This window comes from Cnephaeus nilssonii (genome assembly GCF_951640355.1).
Source record: "Cnephaeus nilssonii genome assembly, chromosome: 16".
Lineage (NCBI taxonomy): Eukaryota > Metazoa > Chordata > Mammalia > Chiroptera > Vespertilionidae > Cnephaeus > Cnephaeus nilssonii.
The window spans coordinates 39,892,258-39,916,559 of record NC_137087.1 but is presented as its reverse complement, the minus strand read 5'-3'; the positions used below and the strand labels follow the sequence as shown (position 1 = coordinate 39,916,559).

Genomic DNA, 24,302 nt, shown 5'->3' with positions numbered 1-24,302 from the left:
CTGATAAAGCTGGTATTTGGTTTTGAACTGAAATGCCGGTGCCTGGTGAGACTGCAGGGAAGGCCAAAAAATGATGGGAGTAACCATGGGTAAGTTGTTGTTTGGGAAAGAATTCAGACACTTGGGAAGACCACAGGCAAACGTTTTCGATTTGCTTGATGAAGTAATGCTCCACTGGGACAGGCTCTGCTGTTTCTGAGAATGTGTGTTAGGACAGAGAGCCATGGGGAAGTTGGGGAGGTTGGAAGAAATGGAAAGAATTCCAGAGAGAATGGGATTCTTGCTTTTTGAGGTGAGATACAGAAATTGGGAGGTTTCTTCTCAGTCTCTCTAAGACCAACACCCCCAGGAAACTTGGAATCTTTTTGAGCCTCTGCTCTCTTTTCCCACTTGGCTCAGGACTGTCAGGCCAGACGCAGTGTCCGCAATGTGCTCAAGAACCATAGACTTTTTTTGGTCTTTTTTTTTTAATAACCCGAAGTGGAATTCTTAAATTTATTCATGAAGAAAGGTCTCTTAGAATCAATCATTTTGAAAAACATGTTCTTCTTGCAGTGCATACATCTACCTGTTAAAATGTTGGCGGAATTGCTAAGCAGGCAATACCATTTACACAAAGGTAATACAGTTGCAAAATACTGAAATGCACACGAATCTCACTGATGTAACCTGTCAGGCAATGGCTATTAAAGCAAAAGTGTTTTTTTTTTTTTTTTTTTTTAAATCAAGAATCACACACTTGTGAGCGGCGGAAGGTCCTGAGAAATTCGGCATTGCACAAACACGCCCGGAGAGCTGGTCGAGGGTCAGGAAAGCGCCGGCATTACACAAAAAGAATAAGTTTTTCTCGGCCCTCAAGACTTAACGGGAGGAAGAATATTACCAAAAAACACCAACAGTCTAACACAACTATGAGGTACCTACGTGGGGAGAGGCACAACATGCAGAGAGGTGACTGAAAACATCGAGTCCTTTCGTTCTCAGAGGTGGAGCCCCATTTCCCACTTTTAAGGAAATCCGGAAAGAGTCAAAGATTCGGAGCCAGTAAGTTATCCGCCCCGGGACACTTTGGCGACGCCGGCCCCGGACCGCAAGACGGTCCCCGCGAGAGGGCGTCCGCCCGAGCCGGTCCGCGGAAGTCCCGCCCCCACTTCCGGCGGAGAAAGGGGCGGGGCCAGCAGCAGCTTCCGTTCTGCAGTGTCGCGGCTGCGGCACGTGTGTCTCCCCATCAGGATTTGTGGATCATCTCTGCCCCTGGAGAGTTTGTCTCGCCGGAACGCCTTTCAGATTTAAGGATGAAGGCGGTAAGGGTCCTCAGAAGCCCGGTCCCCGCGGTTTAGGGGTCCCTTTGGCTGAGAGTCGCTGCCTGGTGTAGCTTTCTGGCGGTTTTCGCCCTTGTTTCGGGGGCGGTGGCCTAGATTCGGGGCTCCCTCTCGGTTCGGTGCGTTGTCTGCATCTTACACCTGCGTCTTCCTTCATTGCCCGTTGTGATCGCGCTCGGCTTCAGTAGCCACGATGAGACGAGCACCGAGTCTTGCATCCCTAGGATGTCAGACATTGAAGGGTTCCTTCAAGACTGTGTTTCGAACCCCTTATTTTACAGATGAGAAGCAGGGCCCTGTTCTCAGTGAATTTATAGTGTGAGTCATAGGATTCGAAACGAGTCCTTCCCCCCACAGGGTAAGAAGATAGGAAAGCAAGTGCTTTGCTCCAGTTCTTGCAGAAAATTAGAGCTAGCCCTAGGATTTGGATTTCTGAATAAGGGGTCACCATCAAGAGAGTTGGAATCCAAAGACCGGAATTCAGTATTGCCTTTGTTAGTATACGGGTCTTTGACACGTCGCATAATCCTTAAGCCATAGCTTCAGCAGTAATGTCAGGATAATGGCAATCGTTGCTTAACTAGGCTGTTGGAGGTAGTATGTTGGAGAACAGTGTAAACAGTAAAGTAATATATAAATGTCAGTTATTGTTAAAGACAGCCAGCATTTTGTTATGAGTATGCTAAAGTAGTTAAGATAGCCTTGAATAACCATTTGCAATTAGGTCATGGGGGGTCTTAGACACTTTTGAGCAGCTGTGGATTCTGGTCACAATAAGACCCATGGTTGAATAACTGAGGCTCAAGTGCCATTCTGTAGGATAAATGCCTTAGTTTGGTTTTAACTCTTCTATGCCAGATCTTGGCTGTGAGACATTAGAATTGTGGAATTGGTCTAATAAATTTATAATCAATTCTCTCTAATCTGATTTTTAAAATAATAATAAATTATTGGTTATGTAGCATTCCTCCTATTGTTGTTTTCCAGAGAAGAAATAAAAAACAGGTCCCAAGCTTTAGGAAGTTGCTAAAAACTAGTAAAGTCAAACTTGAAAACAAGCTAAAGAATAAGCAATTTAAACAACAAAGCAATCTCAAGAAGTACCGAAAAGAACAGAGGAAACTAAGGCAAGCTGTAAAAGATGCTGTGTCTAAGAAACCCATTCCACTGGAGGACCCGAAGAAAAAACGACCAGGTAATTGTGAAAGCATTCATGTGCTCTAATTTCCATTGAGTTGTTCTAAAGTGTTTTTCTAAAATGTTCCAATGATTGCATTCTATTAATTCCTCTTGGTCACACACCCTTCTTAAGAGTAGGTAAGGATAGTAGTCCTATATGCTCTCTAATTTTATAGTCAGTATAGGAAAACATTTCAATATAGTATTCATTGTGAGGAAGAGCTAGACTAGCCTCTGCTTTTAGTATGTCTAGAAAGCAGATCTGAAGATACAATACTTGGGATAACAAACTCAGAATGGCCCTGTAAATAAATAAATGCCAGGCAGCATGCCATGCCACTTTCCCATTCACTGGCAGTTAGCTAAGGTAGGAACATTGCTTTTCTCTGGTGCGTTTTTCAGTGTTGCTGAAATTCATTTAGTATTCTGAACGCCTGGCTTTCTTTTCATTTGGAAACTTGGAGTAAAATTGAGCTGTAAATGTCGGGGTTATTTTTGTAAAACTATCCAAGAACTCCAAGTACTCAAAACAGGTAGGGAATATGACCATTTTTAGTCAGACCAGTTCTTCTACAATGTTACTGATACTTTCAGGGTAGTTATATTTGACTATATCTGAATATTCAGTCTTCCCATGTGCTTCTCATTCTCTTAATCCTGACCTATATTTAGTTTGATCTTTTGGCAACATATTATTGTGATATGTAAAAGGTCATGGGCATGGAAGCCAGGAAACTTGGGCTTTTTCTCTTGATTTTGGTACTTAAAGCAATGTGGCCTTAAATCAGCCAGGTATTTAATCTGTAAAAACATGTGATGGTTGAGTTAGATACTTTTAAAGATCTCTTACATCTGAATTTCTGTAGAATTTAAAAAGCATGATGTGGGCCCGGCCGGCATGGCTCAGTGGTTGAGCATTGACCTATGAACCAGGAGGTCATGGTTCGATTCCCGGTCAGGGCATATGCCTGGGTTGCAGGCTCGATCCCCAGTGTAGGGGGTGCAGGAGGCAGCCATTCTATGATTCTATCTCATCATTAATGTTTCTATCTCTCTCCCTCTCCCTTCTTCTCTGGGGGAAAAAAAAAAATATATATATATATGCACATATATACATATATACATATATGTATAATTAAAAAATAAAAAGCATGATGTGTTAATAATTGTATACTAAAAATAAGGAAAAGATTTCATTCTTACATGTTGAAGTCTATCCGGCAGTTGGATATAAGGTTCAAAAATAATTTAAGAAACAGAATAGAAACAGAAGCATAGATACATAGAACAGACTGACAGCTGTGAGAGTGGAGTGGGTGGGGGGGCTGGGGTAAAATGGTGAAGAAATTAAGCAAAAAAACTATATATGTATGTAACACATAGACACAGACAATAGTATGGTGATAGCCAGAGGGAAAGGGGGGTTGGAGGAGGGCAAGGAGGGGGATAAATGGGGACGGAAAGAGACTTTACTTCATGCAACGGTGCACGATTCAATGTGCAGATGGTGTTTTGTTAAGTTGTACACATGAAACCTGTATGGTTTTGTTAACCAAAGTCATCCCAATCCTATATAATAAAGAGCTAATATGCTAATTAGACCAGAAAGCAGACTGACCTTCCGGAATGACCTTCCAGAACAACGACTGGGTGGAGGGTGGTGCGAGGGCCTACTTTTGCATGAATTTCATGCATCGGCCTCTAGTACAATAATAATAATAAAAAAAGTATAGGTTTAAAGTGAAAGACCTGGGTTAGAGAGAATAATTTGGGGAACTAACAGTATAAAGATGGTAGTTAAAGCCTTAGACTTAAGACAGTGTAGTATGAGAATAAGAGAACCTAGAACAGAATTTTAAGGAACCCCAGCACTTAAGAAATGGGAAGAAAAACCTATATAATGGGGTCTGAGGAGGAGCCAGAGAATTAGGAAGACAACCAGAATTGTACAGTGTTTTAGAAATCAAAGAAGAGTGTTTCAAGAAAGAAGGAAACTCTTTGTTCTAACATTCGTCTACAAAATAAATTGTTAATTTAAAAAAACAAGGTGGACAGTAGTGTGTATTGAAGCTTTTACCCACTTGAAATTGTAAGCTGTCACCACATGTCTGATATGAAGATAGAACACATTGGTAGATACAAAAAAGGAGTGGTCAAAGGATTGAAGGTCTACATCAAGCATGTCAAACTCAAAGGCTAACATGGGCCAAATAAACAAGGTTTAAGTTTATGTGGGCCGCAAAAAAACAAAAGCTTCAATTTTCATAGAAATGTAGGTTATATCAATAGAGACATGGTGAATACAAGGGGCTGAAATAAATGAATAATCGTTAACATAAAATAATAGAACATTTTAATAAAAATTAAATATTTTTTCTTGAACATTAACTTACCAGACACTGAATAACTGCACAAATTAATAAGCGTAATGCAAATAGACCTATTTTTCTTGTTCTCCGAAAGTGAAATATTTCCTGTTGTGCACACCAAACAAGTCAGTACAAGACTAATGACGTGGCAATCGGCTGCTAAAATATTCGCTGCTAGTATTAGTGGAGAGAAATGGTGTGCCTACATGTAAGGCGCCTAAGGGAAATGAATGCAACACGATTATAGTAATCAGTCATTAGTGAACGTTGTAGTTTGTTAGAGGCCCGATGCATGATATTCGTGCAAGAGTAGGCCTTCCTTCCCTGGGCTGCCGGCACCAGCTTCCCTCTGGCACCCAGGACCCGGGTTTCCCTCCCGTCACTGGCAGGCACCCAGGACCTGGGCTTCCCTTGCAGACCCGGCTTTGTCCGGAAGGTTGTCTGGAAGGACGTCTGGTCTAGTTAGCATATTACACTTTTGTTATTATAGATTATGTATAACAGGATATTGTAAAAATTAAGCTATGAAATTTTTATTAAAACGTATCTTATATACCGTTACATTGGCTGGGCCGCTAAAATATTCGTTGTGGGCCGCATGCGGCGAGTTTGACTTGCTTGGTCTACATATTTGGCCAAAAGAGGTGCAGTGGAAGTAACTGAATGAGACTGGGAAAACAAAAGGTTGTGCTCAGAGAGGGGGGTGAGGACTTGGGTTAGGGATGTGGCCTTCGGAGCGGGCAGCTGAAGTGGAATGGAAGTGGAAGTCACCAGCGATCAGATGAAGCTAAGGAGCGAAGTCACTGGTTCTCAAATGCGCTGGAAGACATTGTAGAAAGTGTGGACATTTGTTCTTTTATTCTTAGAGTGACCTGGGGTGATCCTGGCATTTAGGTTTCAGGGGTCAGAGATGCTAGCATTTTGCTTAGCCCACGATGCCCCTGTATCACAAAGAATTGTCCTGCCCATCATGTGAGTAGTGCTCCCATTTAGAAATACTGGGCTAAGGTATTAGAAAAGTGTACGTTTTTCCTTTGTAGACACAAAAATGCAGAGTTCTACATCTCTAATACATATTTCTGATTTTATATGTGTGTGTGTGTGTGTGTGTAACAGGTAAAAGGATTGAGAGGGAAGAGGAGGAAGAAGAGGAAGCCCTACCTTTAGATATGATGGATGAAGATGACTTACAGTTAATGAAGGATTTAGGACAAAGAGCATCTTTTCTAACGCGAGATCTTTCTTCTAGGTAATACTTCATTTAGATTATAATCATTCACATCCTTTCAGCATTAAAAATTTGGTTCTGAATTTTACGTAGGTGGTTAGTGCAGAACTTCAGCTCTGAACACAAACAATGTTTACAAAGAGTAAACCCTATTTATTATTCAGTTTATTTCCTAAATAAAGGATGTTCATGAATAAAACAAGCTGATTTTATTTAGTGTACATCTTTATTTCGTCTGAGTCTGAATAGTGAATGGGGAAGAATACTCTTCTTTGTTTGAGGAATTGGCAGAACATTCCCGAGTTCTTTATGGCCATGCTCTCAATCCTCCTTACTCTGTGAGGTGGGTATTATTCCCATTTACAGAGAGGAAATTGATGCTTCCCCACAACTAGTAGATCTGAAATTTAAACTTAGATCTTTTTAACTCCTAAGTCTATGCTATGCTCTGAAGGTTTTGGGGAACGCAGAATAGCATGATGTCCCTGTTTGCTCTGTGACATATTCTTCAAAAAGAATCTGCTGTAACTTTCCTCTTAATTTTGCATCTAAAGGGAAAACTAGATATAGCCATAGTTTGAGTCTTTGTGATAGACTACAAAATTAGTTTATTCATTTACTATTTAAGTACCTGGTTTAGGTGCTAATATTTATATACCTAGTGAAGGTTTGGCTAGTGGTTAATTTTTCTGTGCTTTAAAAATGGTAGATCTCTAGGTTCCTTTTTAAAATATTAAAACTGAAAATTAAATTTTTTTCTACAGTGAACCTGTTCACGCCAAGAAACGAAAGCATGAGAACATTATAGATAAATATGAAAAAATACCACGATCTCTGCAAACTGCACCAGAGAAGGAATTGATTCACTTGCTTCCTATCAAAGATAAAAGTGGTATAATCCCACAGACCAGGGAAAAGCCAGGTAAATCAGTTAACAATTTTAGCTCCTTAAAAATATCACATTTCTTTTATTAAAAATTTAATTTAATTTTGATTTACCAATATCTACAAAATAGAAGTAGCTACAGTTAGTCATATAGCAAGCTTATGATTTTGGCCAGAAATACAGTTGATTATCTTAGGTGTCTATTGTACTGTGAGTATAACTGAAGCTACGAGGTTAAGGTGATCTTAGAGTATTTTAACAAATTCTGTTGTTTCTAAAATTAGAGCATCTTAGTTCTCCTTTATTAGCCTTTTTTTTCTTATATGAATCTTTTTTCTTGTAAAATAAAACACACAGAAAAATCCAGAAATCAAAGATGTGAAGTTATGTGGATTACCACAAAAAACACACCCATAAAGCTACCATCTGGGCAAGAAACAAATACTGCCAGCACCCAGAAACTTCCCTTGTGCTCCCCTCAATCACTAATTGCTCCCTCCTCACAAAAATAACTAGTTTCCTGAGTTTTATTTTAATCACTTCCATGCTTTTCTTGATAGTTTCACCACTTAAGTATATTATCACATTTTTAATATACATATTTTCCATAGTTCTTGACACTAACCAAGATGAAGAGGATCAAGAAGAGATGGAACTTGAGGAAGGTAATGGGATACATCTTTATAGTTGCTAAATTGTTCATTGAGAACTACATTTTTTATATAATATGTGAGATAATTTTAGGTAAAATCTGGAATGTGCATTTTGGAGTACTGATTATTTCAAGGTCATTGTGAACATTTTTTCACATTTTGAAAGTTTTATCTGGTGGAATTTGATTGTTGCTTTTTATTATGCAAAAATTTATGCCATTAATATTTGTAATGTGTAGGCATGCATGAAGAGTCTTGTTAATTGAACTGTTTTGAATTCTTTTTAATTGTAAGTGAAGAACCTGCCTACAAATAACTATTAACTATTTAGCTTTAAATTACAAAAATGATTCTGAGGTATGAAATCATTTTGGTTTGATTAAATGTGGGTTTCTAAAAGCTAGCATAGTTCTAGCTAAAGTTAAATGGAAAGAACTTATTTTATTGTTTGAAACTATATTGCTTTGAAATTTGTGACAGAACAAGCTGGTTAAATTTTACTTCTGCTTCGCAAACCTCATTGATAGTGTAAATGACATTATAGGTCAACTATTTTATGGTTTTCAGCCATCCTTCATAGGCTTGTTGCCGATTATACTTGTGAGTTTATTAAATCTAGTTCCCTGTGAATTTCTTAATGTGAACATATTTTGTGTAGTTCAAAGGACTGAATAGAGTTGAAAACAAAGAATATTCTGTACTTTTTAAAACAACTGAATCAGATTGTCCTTCCCCTTAATTAATATGAATTCTTCTGGGTTTATTAGCATGGTCATAATAATATGAGCTCTAGAGTCAGACTGCCTGGATTTGAATCCCATTTCTGCTAGGTTTATTAGGATAGGCCAGTTACTTTTCTTTTGCCTCAGTTTCCTGATCTATAAAATGGGGCTATTGATAGTACCTGCCTTATGATTGTTGAGAGGATGATGTGAAATAAGGTTCCTGGACACTTGTAAATAAAGGAATGTTTAAGAGGGAAAACCTAATCTGTTTCAGAGATAATTGAAGATCCTATTCGAGAGCTGACCATAGAAGAGCATTTAATTGAGAGAAAGAAGAAGCTACAGGAGAAGAAACTGCATATTGCAGCCTTGGCATCTGCCATTTTATCAGACCCAGAAAGTAATGTAAGCAGTTTTAATTTCTTTAGGTTCTTCACATTAGATATGGTCTAAATGTCTAATATCTTAAGATTCTCTTGTTACCTAAAGTACACACAAAAAGGAAAAGCATTAGCAAAACATAGTAACTGAGTTAGAATGAGAGAGCAGACAGAACCTTGCCTAATTCTACATCTGAGCTTTATTTCTTCTGTAATCTTACTGAAGTTTCATAAATGCTCTGAGTCTCTAAATGAAGATAGTCGATTCAATGTTGTAACTCATAGCGGTAAGTCTATACAAATTAATTATGCTAGGGAGGAGGAACCTACTTGCAAATTTGCTTGACTGACTGTAGAGTTTTTAGTAAGAAACACGCACACCAAAGACAGAGTAGTTTAGGAATACTTAGAAGTAGAAAATATTTAAGTGAAATGGATCAGAAAGTTATAATGCATTATCATTGGGCCATGAGTACAGTAGTGGAGGTGATGATAGTTATAACTTGTCAACTCAGGAAATCCAAGGTGTAGTCTTGGCTCTTCTAAGTACGGTGTGTTAGAATTTGGGTAAGTTTTTTGCCAAGATTCATTTTCTTCATCTCTAAAAGGAGGATGGGACCTATATTAAAACATTGTTGTGATGATTGAATGATATAATAGACATGAAGTTATATGAAGTGTTACTATTATTTTTGTTATATTGGTGTCAAGCATCCTCCTATGACAATACTTGTTTATTGGATGATAAAATAGATTATTTACATTTATAGAAAAAAATTCCTGTGGGGATGCTTTGGAGTAGTAATTGTCCTTTTCTAACAAAGTCAGGAGAGCAGAACCAGGGAGGGGGATTTGGGATATTTCTGATCTGTACCATCTCATTTAATCATTGTCAAACCATAGAGACAAGAGCTATTGATCTCATCTTACAGCTGAAAAATAGAGCCTTTAAAAACTCAAGTGATTTTTTTAGATTTTAACAGCCACTGGATTGGCACCCAGGTCTTCTAATTCTGGAGCCTCATGCTCTTTTCATAAAAGTTAGGGCCGGCAAATGGAGGTGACATACTTGTCCTGCTCCTGCTATGGCAAGCATTGTTAATCAGCCAGAGTGTTGCTTCTCAAGATATCACTCCAGTGGGCAATAGTATTTCATCAAAGCAATGCGCACATTAGTTGAAACCAATTTTTTACTTCTGCGTTGCATCAGACAAATATAGTACCATGAGTAACTCTGAAGCTTAAGTTACCTGTGGATGCATTGTACTAATTCCTGATTAACTTGTACATGTGTGATTATACAAATTTTGATTGGTGTATATATAGCAATATTTCAAAAAGTATTTTTAGTGAAATAGGACACACCTGCATCAAGAAAATCCAATTGAAAAGATTTTCTTAAAACAGGTAAATTAACAAGTTTAAACTATTTTTTTTAAGTCTATATTTTTTCTAACTACTTATTTAACAAAAACATGGTTACTTTATAACTTCAGTGACTTATCTGTCCGTAGTGGGAGCAGCGTCAAGTTGTGTATGGCTTGACTAGACTCTTTGAGTCATTGTGTGAATTCTGGTTACTGGGCCAGATGTGGGACTGTTGCTTTTGTTCATGATTGTTCTGTCATTATTTCTCTAGCCTGATGAGTAATTTCTTTAACAGGTTAAAAAATTGAAAGAATTGCGTTCCATGCTGATGGAACAGGATCCTGATGTGGCTGTTACTGTTCGAAAGCTGGTGATCATTTCTCTAATGGAGTTATTTAAAGACATTACTCCTTCATATAAAATTCGGCCCCTAACAGAAGCAGAAAAATCTACCAAGGTATGCTAACTATAATTACTGTACTATAGAAAATAAGCTGTAAATTTTGGAGAGCTAGAGATGGGAGAAACAGGGTTGGGTTTTTTTTGTTTGTTTGTATTGTTTGGTTGGTTTTACATGGCTTAGTATACTAGGCACTCAACATTTTGTGCTAATTTTTGGATTTCAATATTTTGATGTTAAAAAGTGATTGATCTTTTGGTCTTTTCAGATCCGCAAAGAAACCCAAAAATTAAGAGAATTTGAAGAAGGGCTTGTTAGCCAATATAAATTTTATTTGGAAAATCTGGAGCAAGTGGTTAAAGGTATAGTAAACATCTTGAAAGCATGTAACATACTTAGCTTTGGTCAGGAAGGTGAATTCTCTATTCTGTGCTGTGTGTTGGCTGTCAGTATAGTGTATGGTCAGGAGCAGAGTCTCAAGTCAGACTTTCTGGGTTCAAATCTTGGCTCATCACTTAACACCTATGTGATGTGCAAATCATTTAATCTCCTGTGCTTCAGTTTTTCTAGCTATTAAGTAGGAATAATGCTAGTCCTTAACTCACAGGATTGTTGTGTAAAAGTAAATGAATTAATAGATAGAAAGTGCTTATAACTATGCCTAGCCTGTATTAAGGACTGTATTTTATCAGTTATTAGTATTGTTGTTGCAATCCTTTACCTAGTAAGTAGTTGTACTAGTATGTGTCTTCATAAATGGTTGGAATTTATTGTGTGTTTTTGTTGTTGTTTTTAAATATGTTTTTATTGATTTTAGAGAGGAAGGGAGAGGGAGAGAAAGATGGAAACATCAATGATGAGAGAGAATCCTTGATCAGCTGCCTCCTGCGCACTCCCTACTGGGGATCAAGCCCACAACCCTGGTCTGAGCCCTGTCTGGGTATCGAACTGTGACCTGGTTCATGGGTCAATACTCAGCCATTGAGCCACACCAGCCAGGCTGATATATGTATCTTTTAAAAAACATGGAAAGCTAAGATTCTGGTAATTGTGATTAGAGTCAGAGGGTGGATGGTGTAGAAACATTTTGATGATGACCTTTGTCTTGTCTAAGGATAGATACAACTCATATTTAAGAATTTGCATGGTCGGTTGAGTTTTCATATTATCGCATATTACTATAAAAGAAAGGTAATTAGCTGAAGTTTTGACCAATGAGTAAAGTAAGTAATTAGAGTTATCTTTTGATTAGACTGGAAGCAAAGGAAGCTGAAGAAAAGTAATGTAGTTTCCTTAAAGGCATACAAAGGCCTGGCAGAAGTGGCCGTGAAGAGCCTGTGTGAGCTACTGGTGGCACTGCCTCATTTCAACTTTCACAACAACATCATCGTCTTGATTGTCCCTCTCATGAATGACCTGTCAAAATCGGTGGGCTGCTCTAAATGATTGTTGCTGTTGGGCTTAACAGAAAATTATAGACTGTATGGCTTTTTTCTCTCAAAAAATATTTGGAGCTAAAATAGAATCACTTTACTAAACACTGTTTCTTTAAGAAAACTATTTGATCCCTATAAGTTTAGTGCAGTGGCTTTGAACAGGAGGCAGTTTTGCCCTCCAGGGAGCATTAGGCTGTGCCGACAGCCAGTTTTGATTGTCCAGACTGTGGTGGTTGGGGGTGTAAACTGCCTTGTAGTGGATAAAGGCCAGGCATCTGAACATCCTACAGTGCACAGGATAGCCCCCCACAATAAAGACTTCTCTAGCCCCAAATGTCAGTAGTGCTGAGGCTGAAAAACACCAGTTGAGTGTAACATTTTGTTTTTCAGATATCTGAAATGTGCTGCGAGGCAGTTAAGAAACTTTTTAAGCAAGATAAATTAGGCCAAGCTTCCCTTGGAGTAATCAAAGTGATTTCTGGATTTGTGAAGGGCAGAAATTATGACGTTAGGCCAGAGGTAAGTTTTTCGCATTTTACTTTACACTGTTTTTGTTTTTAAATTACAAAGTTAATTTTCAGTTGCTATGTGGTATTTATTCTTTATAGAAGTGTGTAAAGTAGAAAGGGAAAATACTCAATTCCCCAAATGTAACCTAGTCATATAGTTTTGATTGCTCAGCTCACAATTTCTACTGTTTCAGTTCCTAATTTCAGTCTTGCTTTGCCATCAGATCCCTTTCATTAAAGCTGATAATTTTAGTTGAACTGCGAAAATTATAAATATTGTACTTAAGTAGAGAAAATATTTGGTGTCTTTATTCAGAATTGTAGCGTGATCAGATAATAAGGTTTGAACATGAAACTTGGTCACAGGGAAACACTTTCATTTTAGTGATGTTAGAATTATAAACTGCATTTTTTAATTTGTTGGGTTTTAAAGAGTACAATGTGATGATTTAATATATGTATACATTGTGAAATGATTACCGCAATCAAGGTAATTAAGACATTCATCACCTCTCATGGTTACCTTTTTTCCTGTGTGGTGAAAATACTGAAGATCTACTCTCTTAGCAAATTTCAAGTATATGATACAGTATTAACTACTAGAGGCTTGATGCATGAAATTCATGCACTCAGGGGGGTCCTTCAGCCCGGCCTGCGCCCTCTCACAGTCCAGGAGCCCTCGGGGGATGTCTGACTGATGGCTTAAGTCAGACATCCTTAAAGCTGCTGCGGAGGTGGGAGAGGCTTTCCCATCGCGAGCCTGGCTTCTGGCTGAGCGGCACTCCCCCTGTGGGAGCACACTGACCACCGAGGGCAGCTCCTGTGTTGAGTGTCTGCCCCCTGGTGGTCAGTGCGTGTCATAGCGGTCATTTCGCTGTTGGGTTGATTTGCATATTAGCCTTTTATTATATAGGATAGTCACCATGCTATACTTTAGATCTCCAGAACTTACATATCTTATAACTAAAAGTTTGTATCATATGATCAACATTTTTCCATTTGGTAAATGGGAAATTAAAGCGGGTTTAGAAATACCTAATTTATGCTCTAGCCAGTTTGGCTCAGGTCAGCCTGTGGACTAAAGGGTCCCAGATTCGATTCTGATCAAGGGCACATGCTCGGGTTGTGGGCTCGTTCCCCAGTAGGGGGTGGGCAGGAGGCAGCCAATCAATGATTCTCTCTCATCATTGATGTTTCTATCTCTCCCTTCCTCTCTGAAATCAATAAAAAATACACGTATTTCAAAAAAGAAACAAAAGTAATACCTAATTTATATCCCCTCCTCCAATATTGGTTCAAACCTTTTTCTGGCCTGTCTGCTCTTTGTAATCCTGTCTGCCAGTGCCAAAGAATGTGCTCCCTCTTTGTTACTGTCATCAAACTGCAGAATAATATTACTTGTATTTAGCCAAATAGTATTTGTGTTTTCATAGACACAAGTTACCAAATATGTTTAGCAAAAATATAACAGATCTTTATGTGAAATGTGATAAAAGATAGTTCAAAGATGGTTTTTTCTTTTTCTTTTTTTTGCACGAAGGGGGGAAATAACATTGTTAAGTGCATATTTTTCTGTATAAAGTTTTTGAGGGCAATATAAATTTAATACTTACATTTGTGTCTTCTTCAATATTAGATGCTAAAAACATTCTTGTGCCTAAGAATCAAGGAAGTAGAAGTGAAAAAAGATACAGAGGACATTAATAAACCAAAAAAATTCATGACTTTCAAGGAAAAGAGAAAAAACCTATCAAGAATGCAAAGAAAGGTTTGATTTATTTTTTGTTTTGATTTTAGATTAAAATTATGTATAAGAACAGGTAAAATCATTGTTAAATCATGATTGTAACTATTTAAAGAGTTTAGTTTTCCCAGTTATTACAAAAAAATACTTAATTAAATCAATTTAAACTGAAGATTTACTGGAAGGAGAGCAGCAGAGAAAAAGATTTTCTTGCCATGCTGGCGTTTATCTTCATCTTAGATTCCTTGTGACAAACCAGGTTCTTTCCTTAACAGAAAGGGTGTCTTTTTGTGAAGTTAGCAACAACGTGGGTTTTTGTTCATTGAATCATGTTCCTTTATTGTATCTGAAACCTTTGTTTATTTACTATTAGACCCTGGACACATTTCTTTTTGTTTTTAATGTTGAGAAATGGAGCTAATTAATAGTACCTGTCTTGCCGAGTCCTTGTGCAGTTTCAGTAAGATAACGTATGTAAAGCACCAGGCAGCGTGCGTAGCCCGGCGTGCTTTATAAACGTTAGCTACCACTACCACTGTCTGTTGTTATCATTTCTCAAACATTTCTAAACAGTTTATTAGGGTTATCAAATTGCTTATGAAAATAAAATAACAAATAATTTCCAGGATATCCATTTTTGCATGTGTCTAAAAATTTTGAAAACATGACAGAATTATCAAGTTAGACTTAATTACTAAACAAATGAAGGTAAATGTTTTCATTATTTATACCATACTATCCTAACGGAAGTTGGATACATAACTGTGGTGGGGAAACAAAGGCCCAGCTCTTTATCAGCCGCACATGAGGGAAGAAACTTTCTCAGGCAGTCCCCTATGGCTCAGGCAGCTTAGCAACCATTGTTCGCTGCTCTTAGAGCGGAAGGAAGTGGAAACAAATAGATATTTTGTTGAATTTCTATATAGTATCTGGCTTTAGGCATTGTATATAAATGAGTTTGGGAAGTTTTGGTGATGACTTGCTTTTGTATTGTAGATGATTTAACCATAAGAATTATTTCTGGGCTCAGCATATTCTTCCTTTTTTGAAAAAAATAAAATTATAGAAAACTACAGAGAATAATATAGCACATCCCATGTATTCCCCTTTCTGAATGAGCAAATATGAAGACTTCAGTTTTTTTCTTGAAAAGAAAGAAACCATTGTGTTAGAGTTAGAATCCCCTGTGGCCTCCTTCTTTCTTTCTAGTGCCTTCCTCCCAGGAGGCCACCACTGTCCTAAGTTTGGTTTGTGTATGCTTCTTATCCATGCTTTTCTGCTTTGCTTATATTTGCATTCATAGAGAATCTATGGCATTATTGTATGTTTCACAGTATTCACGTATTTTATCTCTCTGAAGGTTGCTGCTTCACTCAATGGTATAATATATACTCTTTATTTTTCAATCTATTTTCAGTGGAAAAAAGCAGAAGAGAAACTAGAGCGAGAGCTTCGGGAGGCGGAAGCTTCAGAGAGTACTGAGAAAAAACTGAAACTGGTAGGCAGTTCCCCTCTACCAGCGACTTTCAGCTGGTGCGCTGCAAGAAATTTTAGACATGCAATACCTGACTATTTAGTCAGGGGCACTGACCTATTTTCCCTTAGGTTGTCCAAAAAAAAAAAGAGCCAATATAATAATACCCATCCAGTGTGAATTAATCAAAATTATACGTTTTTTTTTTTTTTTAGATTGGCAAAAGGCATATTTTTTTGGTGTACTGCAGAATTCTAGTAATTAGTTTATATGTGCCATGAGATGAAAAAAAGTTGAAAATCGCTGTCCAATGCTTTTTAAAATATTTTGTTAAACTATTTTAGGGATTTATTGTTTCAACTTAACTATACTAATAAAAGAGAAAGATGAAAATTGACTGTACCTTCGTGATGCCCACCAGCCAATCATGTGTGAGCATGCAAATTAACCCAACAAAGATGGAGGGTTAATTTGCATACGCAGGCGCCGAGCAGCCGGGGGCAGGGCGGGATGCTTACCACCCCAGCCGCTCCGGGCCTCTGGGCAGCATGGGAAGGCAGAAAGGTGGCTACGGGCTGGAGTGGAAAGGCTGCTGCGGCTGGAGCGAAGGCAGTGCCAGCAGCCAGGGGAAGGAAGGCCCGTTATTGCACGAATCTTTGTGCATCGGGCCTCTAGTGGTTATATAATTTTGGTTTATTTCATGAGGCTTAGATATGAGATGTACGAGAAATTATCATGAGATCAATGCTGGTTTTATGAAATCACAGGATGTGTACCTTCATTCTGTTAAAGCTTCACTTTGTGAAAGCTCCCAAGATTGCATTGTTGGGAGGGAGGGAAAGGGGTAAAAAGGTTGAGCTTTGATGATAGTTACAGTAATTCAGGAGAAAGTGTACTGCGTTGTACTGACGTCATGCTGTCTGTTTCTTTGGCCAGCACACGGAGACATTGAATATAGTGTTTGTAACTTACTTCAGAATATTGAAGAAGGCCCAGAGGTCCCCTCTCCTGCCAGCAGTTCTAGAAGGTCTTGCCAAGTAAGGGCTTGTGTAGGTTGAAACCTTTTAGATTCTTTCTAAGTAAATAAGAACGAAGTAACCATGAGTTTTGGACAGGGTTTACTAATGATGACTCAGTGTCCTTCTCAGTTCTCTTTATTTTTGGTCACCAGCCTTTCCTTGTATTATTTTTATTTGGCTGCTTTGGAAGTATCTTCATGTACTTGGGTTTATATCATTGTTAAGCCAAAGGGTATGTTCATTTTAAATTTTGATAAATATTGCCAAACTGCATCCTAAAAAGATTGTACCAATAGACGGGGAATGTGTGACTTGTAGGTCCTTTCCAGTTCTAAGATTTACATGGTGTCAAAGGCTCTTGCATTAATACTGAAGAGACATCCTTTATCTAGTTCAGGGCCTAATCTTTTATATTGTGTAAAGTACTCTGACGTTTAGTAGCTCCCATGATTCTTTCTCTTTAACTCTAGTGGGTGATCTCAGTTATTTCTAGAAATAGAAGCCCAGGCCAGTCCTGTGACCTAGCCCTTTGCACTCGCTTGCTTTTTTCTCGAGCTGCTACCGATGCTAACCGTGTCGAGTCACACTCGACATCCGAGTGCAAAAGGTTAACCTAGGGTCATAAAGGTAATTCATTGCAGAGCCTGAACTAGACACCAGCTCCACCTTCCTTTCCCTTAAAGCTTTCATGGTGTCCATATTCTTATAAATAGAAGAATCTTTCCTCCTTCCTTCTTCCCACCACCCATGTTCCTGGAAGCTGATGCTGCTTGTGCTCTTAGGGCTTAGAACAGTGCTGGATGCCCGGTAAGCTTAGCAACTTGTTTCCCAGGGCAGAAGTATTTTTGAAATACTGTATTAGTTTGTTTAGTGCCTCATATGTTCCTGCTGACTATAGTGTCCAACTATGGATGGTCAAAAGGTCAGTCTGAATGAATGAGAAGTAACAATAGTCTTCTCCATCATCTCTATCATAGCTAATATTTGGAATAAGGAATATTAAAATTATAAATTTAAAATCAAGTTTAATTTGTGGCTGCTTTATTTCTGTTTTTAGGTTTCCTTTTAACTATGTTTTGTTTGATTTTTAGGTTCGCTCACCTTATAAATGTGGAGTTTTTTGATGATTTATTAGTAGTTCTACATAGTCTCATTGAGTCTGGTGTAAGTATCTCTATTAATGAATTACTTTTTAAGATATAAATGGTATTATTATCCTTAATATCTTTTTTTTTTTTTTAAGGACCTAAGCTATCAAGAAAGTCTTCATTGTGTCCAGACCGCTTTTCATATTCTTTCTGGGCAAGGTCAGATATCTTCATAATCAAGTTTTGTTTGTTTTAGCTTTGGAGGCTGTAACGTTTCTAATTGGTGTTTGTTGTCATTTCAAAAGGTGATGTTCTGAATATCGATCCAATGAAGTTCTATACACATCTCTACAAAACACTGTTCAAGTTACATGCAGGTACGTATGTTTAGATAATGTGTCTTTCATAAATAGTTCCTTTACGAATATGTTGCGGCCAGAATGATAGCCAATGAACAATGAGAAATAGGAACGGGTGTATGAAGTGCTGGCCTGCCAGTGCCACATGTGTATGTAACTTCGTGTTAGACAGGGAGAGCGAGAACCGGGGAGAAGTGACTGGAGATGCAGTACAGCCCTACGTCCTGGGCTGGGGCCTGATGTGGGACCTGTGACAGTTGAGCTTGGGTTTCTGGGGCAGGTGAACTTGGATCATGGAGAAGTAATGAAGGGTCTGTCTGCTGTTTCAGGTGCGACCAATGAAGGGGTTGAGATTGTGCTCCAGTGCCTCGATGTCATGCTCACCAAGCGCAGGAAGCAGGTTTCTCAGCAGCGAGCCCTGGCCTTCATCAAGCGCCTCTGCACCCTTGCTCTTCACGTCCTTCCCAACTCAAGCATTGGCATTTTAGCAACTAACAGGATATTGATGCATGTGAGTGATACACCAAAGAGAGCTAAGTTCTGGCAGTGCCACGATGGTGTTTCGTTTGGGGTGTGTGTGTCCATCCATTCCACTCCCCTGTTACATTATTATTTAATTAGAAGTAATTCATACCTGCCCGGCCACTGTGGCTCAGTGGTTGAGTGTTGACCCATGCACCAGGTCACCAGCTCGATTCCGAGTCAGGGCGTGTGCCCAGCTTGTGGGCTTGATCCCCAGCAGGTGCCATACAAGAGGCCGCTGATCGATGTTTGTTTCTCTCTCATTGATATTTCTGTCTCTCTCTCTCTTCCTTCTTCTCTAAAATCAATAAAATCATTAAAAAAAAAGTAATTCACACCTGTAACAAAATCATATGATAAAGGAAGTCCGTTAAGTTACAAAAGGAAAGCATTCGGCCCCTCTTGACACTCTCCAGAGGTTACAGGTTTTACCATTTAGTGGGTATCCCAGCTGACTTTTTTTTAAATTCATATATAAACACACCAAACGCACACAAACAACATAGCTTTTTTTTTTTTTTAAATAGAAAGGGGGTTGTGGGGATTATGATGTACATATTGTTCTACAATATTTTTTTAACACTTAATGGTGATGAACACATTTTTGTGTCAGTACAAATATAACTACCTTGTCTCTTTAATGAGTAAATGAGGTTGTTTGTTTAACACCTATAGTTCTTACTTTGTGACTGCCACTGTGAAAATGTGTTACAAAACTTAACTTGCTTCATTTTCATGAGAGCTTTGTGAAGTAGCTATTATTGTTCCCATTTTATAGATGGGGAAAAGTGAGGTCCAGAGGAGGAGTGACTTGCCTAAAGTGATGCTGCTACTGAGAAGTGGCAGAGGTGGGATTCAAATTTAGGCAGTCTGGCTTTTATATTTTGTATTTTTCTTTTCATGGGCATATAGGTTGTTTCTGCTATTAACAATTAATGTTATAGTGAATATCTTTATGTGTATCTAATGTAATTATTTCTTTAGGAAAGATTCCTAAAAGTGGGATTTCTGGGTGAAAAGAATATTCTATTTTCTCTTGCAAGATAAAATAAGTTCTTTTCAGAGCAAGCCAAGAAAATAATCTTTTGCAGTTTTGGTTCTCTTATGGTATAAGCTTAAATTTACAAAATTAAACCTGGGTATGAAGCTCATGGGCTTATAGCTCTTATATAGCCATAAAACCAAATGAAATTTAAGTATAAATAAACGTGCAGAACCCAGTAACTGTCTTTAAACGAATAATATTAACTTAATTAATCCTTCTTATGTGACATTTTTTCAGACTTTCCCCAAGACAGACCTGTTGCTTGACAATGAGTCTCAGGGAAGCGGGGTTTTCCTTCCTGAGCTGGACGAGCCCGAGTACTGCAACGCCCAGAACACCGCTCTGTGGGAGCTGCACGCTCTGCGGGTAAGCACCCCTCCCTCTCACTGTGCGAGCAGTTGTGTTCAGCTTTTCCCAGTAGTTGTTGTTGCCAGAGTACTTAGTGTATTTTGTTCTGGGTCCTTTCCTAGAATATGTGTTTTAATAGCCTACATTTCACTTCGCTCTTCCTACTCGAAGATGTTGAAATACATTTTTTAAGGAAGCTGAAAACGACAGTTTTGTGGGGTAGAATTCGTTGGAATATTTCCCGTCCCGGGCACATTTGTATTGGCTCCCATCCAAGGAGACGTCACAGGCCCACCTGCCAGTGTGGAGAGGGTTTCACCTACGTTGTGGTCCTACGGTGTGGCCGGCATTAGAGTGAGACTCAGAAAATACGATTCAGGAAGCCTGTTGTGATTGAACTTTTTCCCTGTGAAAGAGAAGTTGCTTTTTGATTTTTCTTTTCCTACTGTAAAAGCGAGACTGTGCTTTGTCACTGGTGACTTGCTCATCAGATTTGTGTTGTAATCCTGTGAACAAAGGTAGTGTTTTTCCTGTAGTTATGTGGTTCTTATGAATTACATGTACATCTATAGTTTTTTTAAAAAATTAGTGCTTATTAAGTAAAATCTTCATTGTAAAAAAAAAAATCTTCACTGTAGCAAGTGTTTTATAAAACACTGACCTGTACAAATGCTGTCCTGTTTCCCCTTCAGCGACATTTCCATCCCATCGTGCGGAGATTGGCAGCTCACCTGATCGCGGGAGCCCCTCTGGAAGGCTCTGAAGCACTCAAACCAGAGTTGAGCCGAAGGTAGTAGCTAGCATCGCCTTATTATAAAACCATACATTTCAGCTGATAGCTCTGTACCGGGAGAAGTCTGTCTTATAACGTAATAGAGTTAACATGTAAAGTGTTAGTTGGTTATCTGGATTAGGTCTCACTTATATTCCTGAATTGTTCTAGAGAGAAAACATGCTGCCTCTGATTTTATTTGTTTGTTTCAGGTAATCACACATTTTTTTTTTTTTTTTACACATACAGATAAGTAGAAAGAATAGTGATTCCCCATGTGCCCATGACTCCAGTTCAACAGTTAATAAGACAGTGCCGTACTCGCTTATGTGAAGATCCATCAGTCCAATACAATGAGATTCTTTCTTTTTTTTCTTTAAATGGTCCTGCGAGGGCCAGAGGGAGGAATGAGGAGAGGAAAGTGCTTTGGAAACACGGCGTCCGGGAGGCAGCGGTTTCTCTCCTGGGCCTCCTGACCCGCAGGAAGCTTGGATCACTGCCTCCGGCTTTCACCTCACACTCTGGGAGGTTTGGCCACATGGGGCCATATTTTTTACATGGCAGTAATTAGCTGCTTACCCCTCTAAAGGAGGCATAAACTCTGCAGTTTTCCATAAATCCTTTTACTTCTGGGTAGGATAGAGATAACTTTTGGCCATAAAATTTAAAAAATGGCCATTTACTTTCTTTCTTCCTTCATTCTTTCTACCTGTCTTCCAGCCTTGTTTTCCAAAGGGAAAAAAGGGAGAAAACAGTTCTTTATTACCTTTTTTCCCCCATGGCAAGTTTTGGTCAGAGCTCTTGAACACTTGCCTCATTTATGCCAGAGGTTTCCTTTTCCAGAGGAAGATGAGCAGCTGGTTTATCCCAAAGGCTTGAGAAAGGAGACTCCTGCTGTTTTTTCCCCAGAGAGTGGAGCTTGGGGTGTAACCCTAATCACCTCATCGAGTGCACCAACCCCAAATCATTAAGGACTCATTTACATGCCATGGTTATAGACATTTATTCTCTCTGGAGAATAGTTCTCCTGGCTTTAATCCAGGCCAACAACTGAAGGGTTGAGCTGTTTAGAGTCCCTGGAGGATGACTCCATGCTTTGCTCCTCTGGTTCCTGTGACAAAGTTAAACTGGTTGCATGTTGTTTACATAACTGTGGTTGAGCTGGGATTTGGTCACATTGAGTTTGAGCTCTTCTCTTCAGCCTTTTCTGTTCAGTCCCGTGTTTCTAAATGTATACCAGACCTCTGGGAGGTGGAGTTCGTTGGATAATGTTGTCAACACCTGGGAATTTAGGATTTATTTTGTGTGTGTTGATTTGTTGGTTTCAAAAGCAGGATCATGTTGTATCTTAATGCATGGATTTAGAATAGAGAGTCATTCTCTGGGTACGATTCACTGTTTCCAGGGTGCGCGGTGTGGTGGTGTCTTTGTGACTGGGTTTCTGTTTGTGGCTGTAGATCTGCTGTGGAACTCTTCGAGGCTTACAGCATGGCAGCAATGACATTCAATCCTCCTGTGGAAACTTCAAGCTCCAAAAGGAAGGTACGTGATACTTTTCATTATTTTTTTAGAAGATGAAGTCAAAACTAAACTAATATATCTCTTAATAACTGTTTCCAATTTGCCTAAGTGTTTATAGGTAGATTTTTTTGTTTGTTTTCATGTTTTGTTGGTGATGGTAGGACGGATCTCTGGTGATGGAATTCTATAGAGACAGTCATGGGACTGTCTCATTCAGGGCAGGGTATGCCCACGACTGGACCCAGCCCTGTCATTACAGGTCACATGTGGTTGGTTTGGTGTTAGCTGTTGCCATTTTTAGCTCTGTTCACAGCTTGGCTTTTGTTGTTGGCATAAGAACTTTTAACTCATACTTTTAATATTTCTTCAGGATAAAGTTTTACAAGGGGATTCATTTTTGAATGAAGATTTAAATCAGCTAACCAAAAGACTTTGCAATGAAGTCGCTACTCAGTTGCCTCTGGATTTCACCAAATATTTGAAGACACTACTGCGGTAGCAGAAGGATGAAGAGCCAGTGGACGTTCCTGTGCACTTGTGTATTTGTGCAGACGCACGTTAAGACAATGGTTCTCTTTTTGTACAGGGAAACTTCCAAAGAAAATTCCCCAAGGAGGAAGAGTTACCCTTTGCGTGGTGCAGGGTTCTGCCCTAATTCTGAAACGTCTTTTCATTGAGAAAGGAGAATCCAAAGCCTTTTCCTCCCCTACTGTTTGGAAACTTCTTTCTTAATGATGTTGCCTTTTTGAAATTTAATATACATATTAAGTTAGTTTTTTAAAAAATCTTTGCACTGAATTTATTGGGATGCAGTTGCTGGATTAAAATGAGGGCAGCGAGCACAGAATAAACAAGACGGTGAGATTTTTTTTTACAGTTCAACTAGCTACTCTTTAAAACTAAATAAATCTATTTCTATTACACCACCATAGTTGGAAGTGAGAAAAAAATTATAAATTTCTGTATGTTTTTATGAAAATTTTTGAGAAAAGAAAAAATAGCTTGAAATTGGACACCAGGTTCATTGGCTCTTGCTGGATGGTAGGTACACTTCAAGAAGGAACCTCATCTGACCTTTGAAAAAAGGACAAGTGCTCATTCTGGCTACTTTCAAAGAAAGTTTGAATGTGATTCTGGTCTTCAGAGTTCTTTGCATTTTTTGGCATGCTCTGGAGGGTGGTGGGGGAAGAACTGCCCCACATCTTACCATTCTGTTTTAAGGATAAAGGGTACCCAGGGAAGGGCTTTGGTAAAATGCCTTATTCTTATAATTATAAAGCAATATAATACAGCTGTTACCATATTCTAAGAATGGTCTATGAAATAAGTGTTTAATGACTAGGTTATAAAAATTTCTCCTGTGAATAATTGAATAAAATAGTTGCTTTTCCTGCTTCCTATTCTTGTAATGTGAGAATAAAAAAAAAAATTCACAGCAGTCCAACTGAGTAGATCAGTTATTGCTTCAGAGCTATAGAAGCCAATGATTTTGGCCTAGTGCTTAATGCTCTATTTTTGTCATGAAGTAAATGAAAAGAGAAAGTTGCGTTATCATTCCTCCATTGGGAATACTAGCTTTAACAGTGCATGTAATCTCTTAGCATGTTCTTGTATGTGGTTTCTTAAGATCAGATTTTTTAGGCTTGATTATTTAATGATGAGAAGTGTATGATTCAACATATAAATACTTGCTTTTAACCCACCTTTTAGACATAGAACAAAGTTCAGGAATGTTAGAAATAGTTTGGATGACCAAAGTGTCTTTCCATATCAGAGCACAAGTCACCAATACATGCCACAAGTCATTTATTTCCCAAATATAGACAAAAACATATTTCACTTTGGCAGTAGAAACTAGGTGAAAAGTAAATTTTAAAATAGAAATTCAACTATTTTCACACTTGTATTATGTTTTTAACCCTTTTGTTACATATATAATCACAGTAGGACCATAA

General features: G+C 38.5%; 1 protein-coding gene across 1 annotated transcript; it reads left to right on the top strand.

Annotated features, from left to right (window-relative positions):
• The first annotated feature begins 1,181 nt into the window (after window positions 1-1,181).
• On the top strand, window positions 1,182-23,709 carry NOC3L (NOC3 like DNA replication regulator). The gene is made up of 21 exons (XM_079793653.1): window positions 1,182-1,304; window positions 2,310-2,517; window positions 5,987-6,119; window positions 6,863-7,020; window positions 7,596-7,649; window positions 8,637-8,767; window positions 10,406-10,567; window positions 10,779-10,872; window positions 11,763-11,938; window positions 12,337-12,465; window positions 14,092-14,223; window positions 15,617-15,697; window positions 16,610-16,710; window positions 17,784-17,856; window positions 17,936-17,999; window positions 18,086-18,157; window positions 18,469-18,650; window positions 19,944-20,072; window positions 20,747-20,844; window positions 22,284-22,368; window positions 22,718-23,709. Exons 1-21 carry the CDS (start codon window positions 1,296-1,298, stop codon window positions 22,844-22,846), a joined length of 2,400 nt encoding a protein of 799 aa, XP_079649779.1. The 5' UTR covers window positions 1,182-1,295; the 3' UTR covers window positions 22,847-23,709.
• Window positions 23,710-24,302: the final 593 nt, after the last annotated feature.

Bases quoted from the DNA above. Each gene is read 5' to 3' on its own strand.
- NOC3L (XM_079793653.1), top strand. The intron at 8,768-10,405 runs GTAAGCAGTTTT...TTTCTTTAACAG, and splicing joins TATCAGACCCAGAAAGTAAT to GTTAAAAAATTGAAAGAATT. The intron at 12,466-14,091 runs GTAAGTTTTTCG...CTTCAATATTAG, and splicing joins ATTATGACGTTAGGCCAGAG to ATGCTAAAAACATTCTTGTG.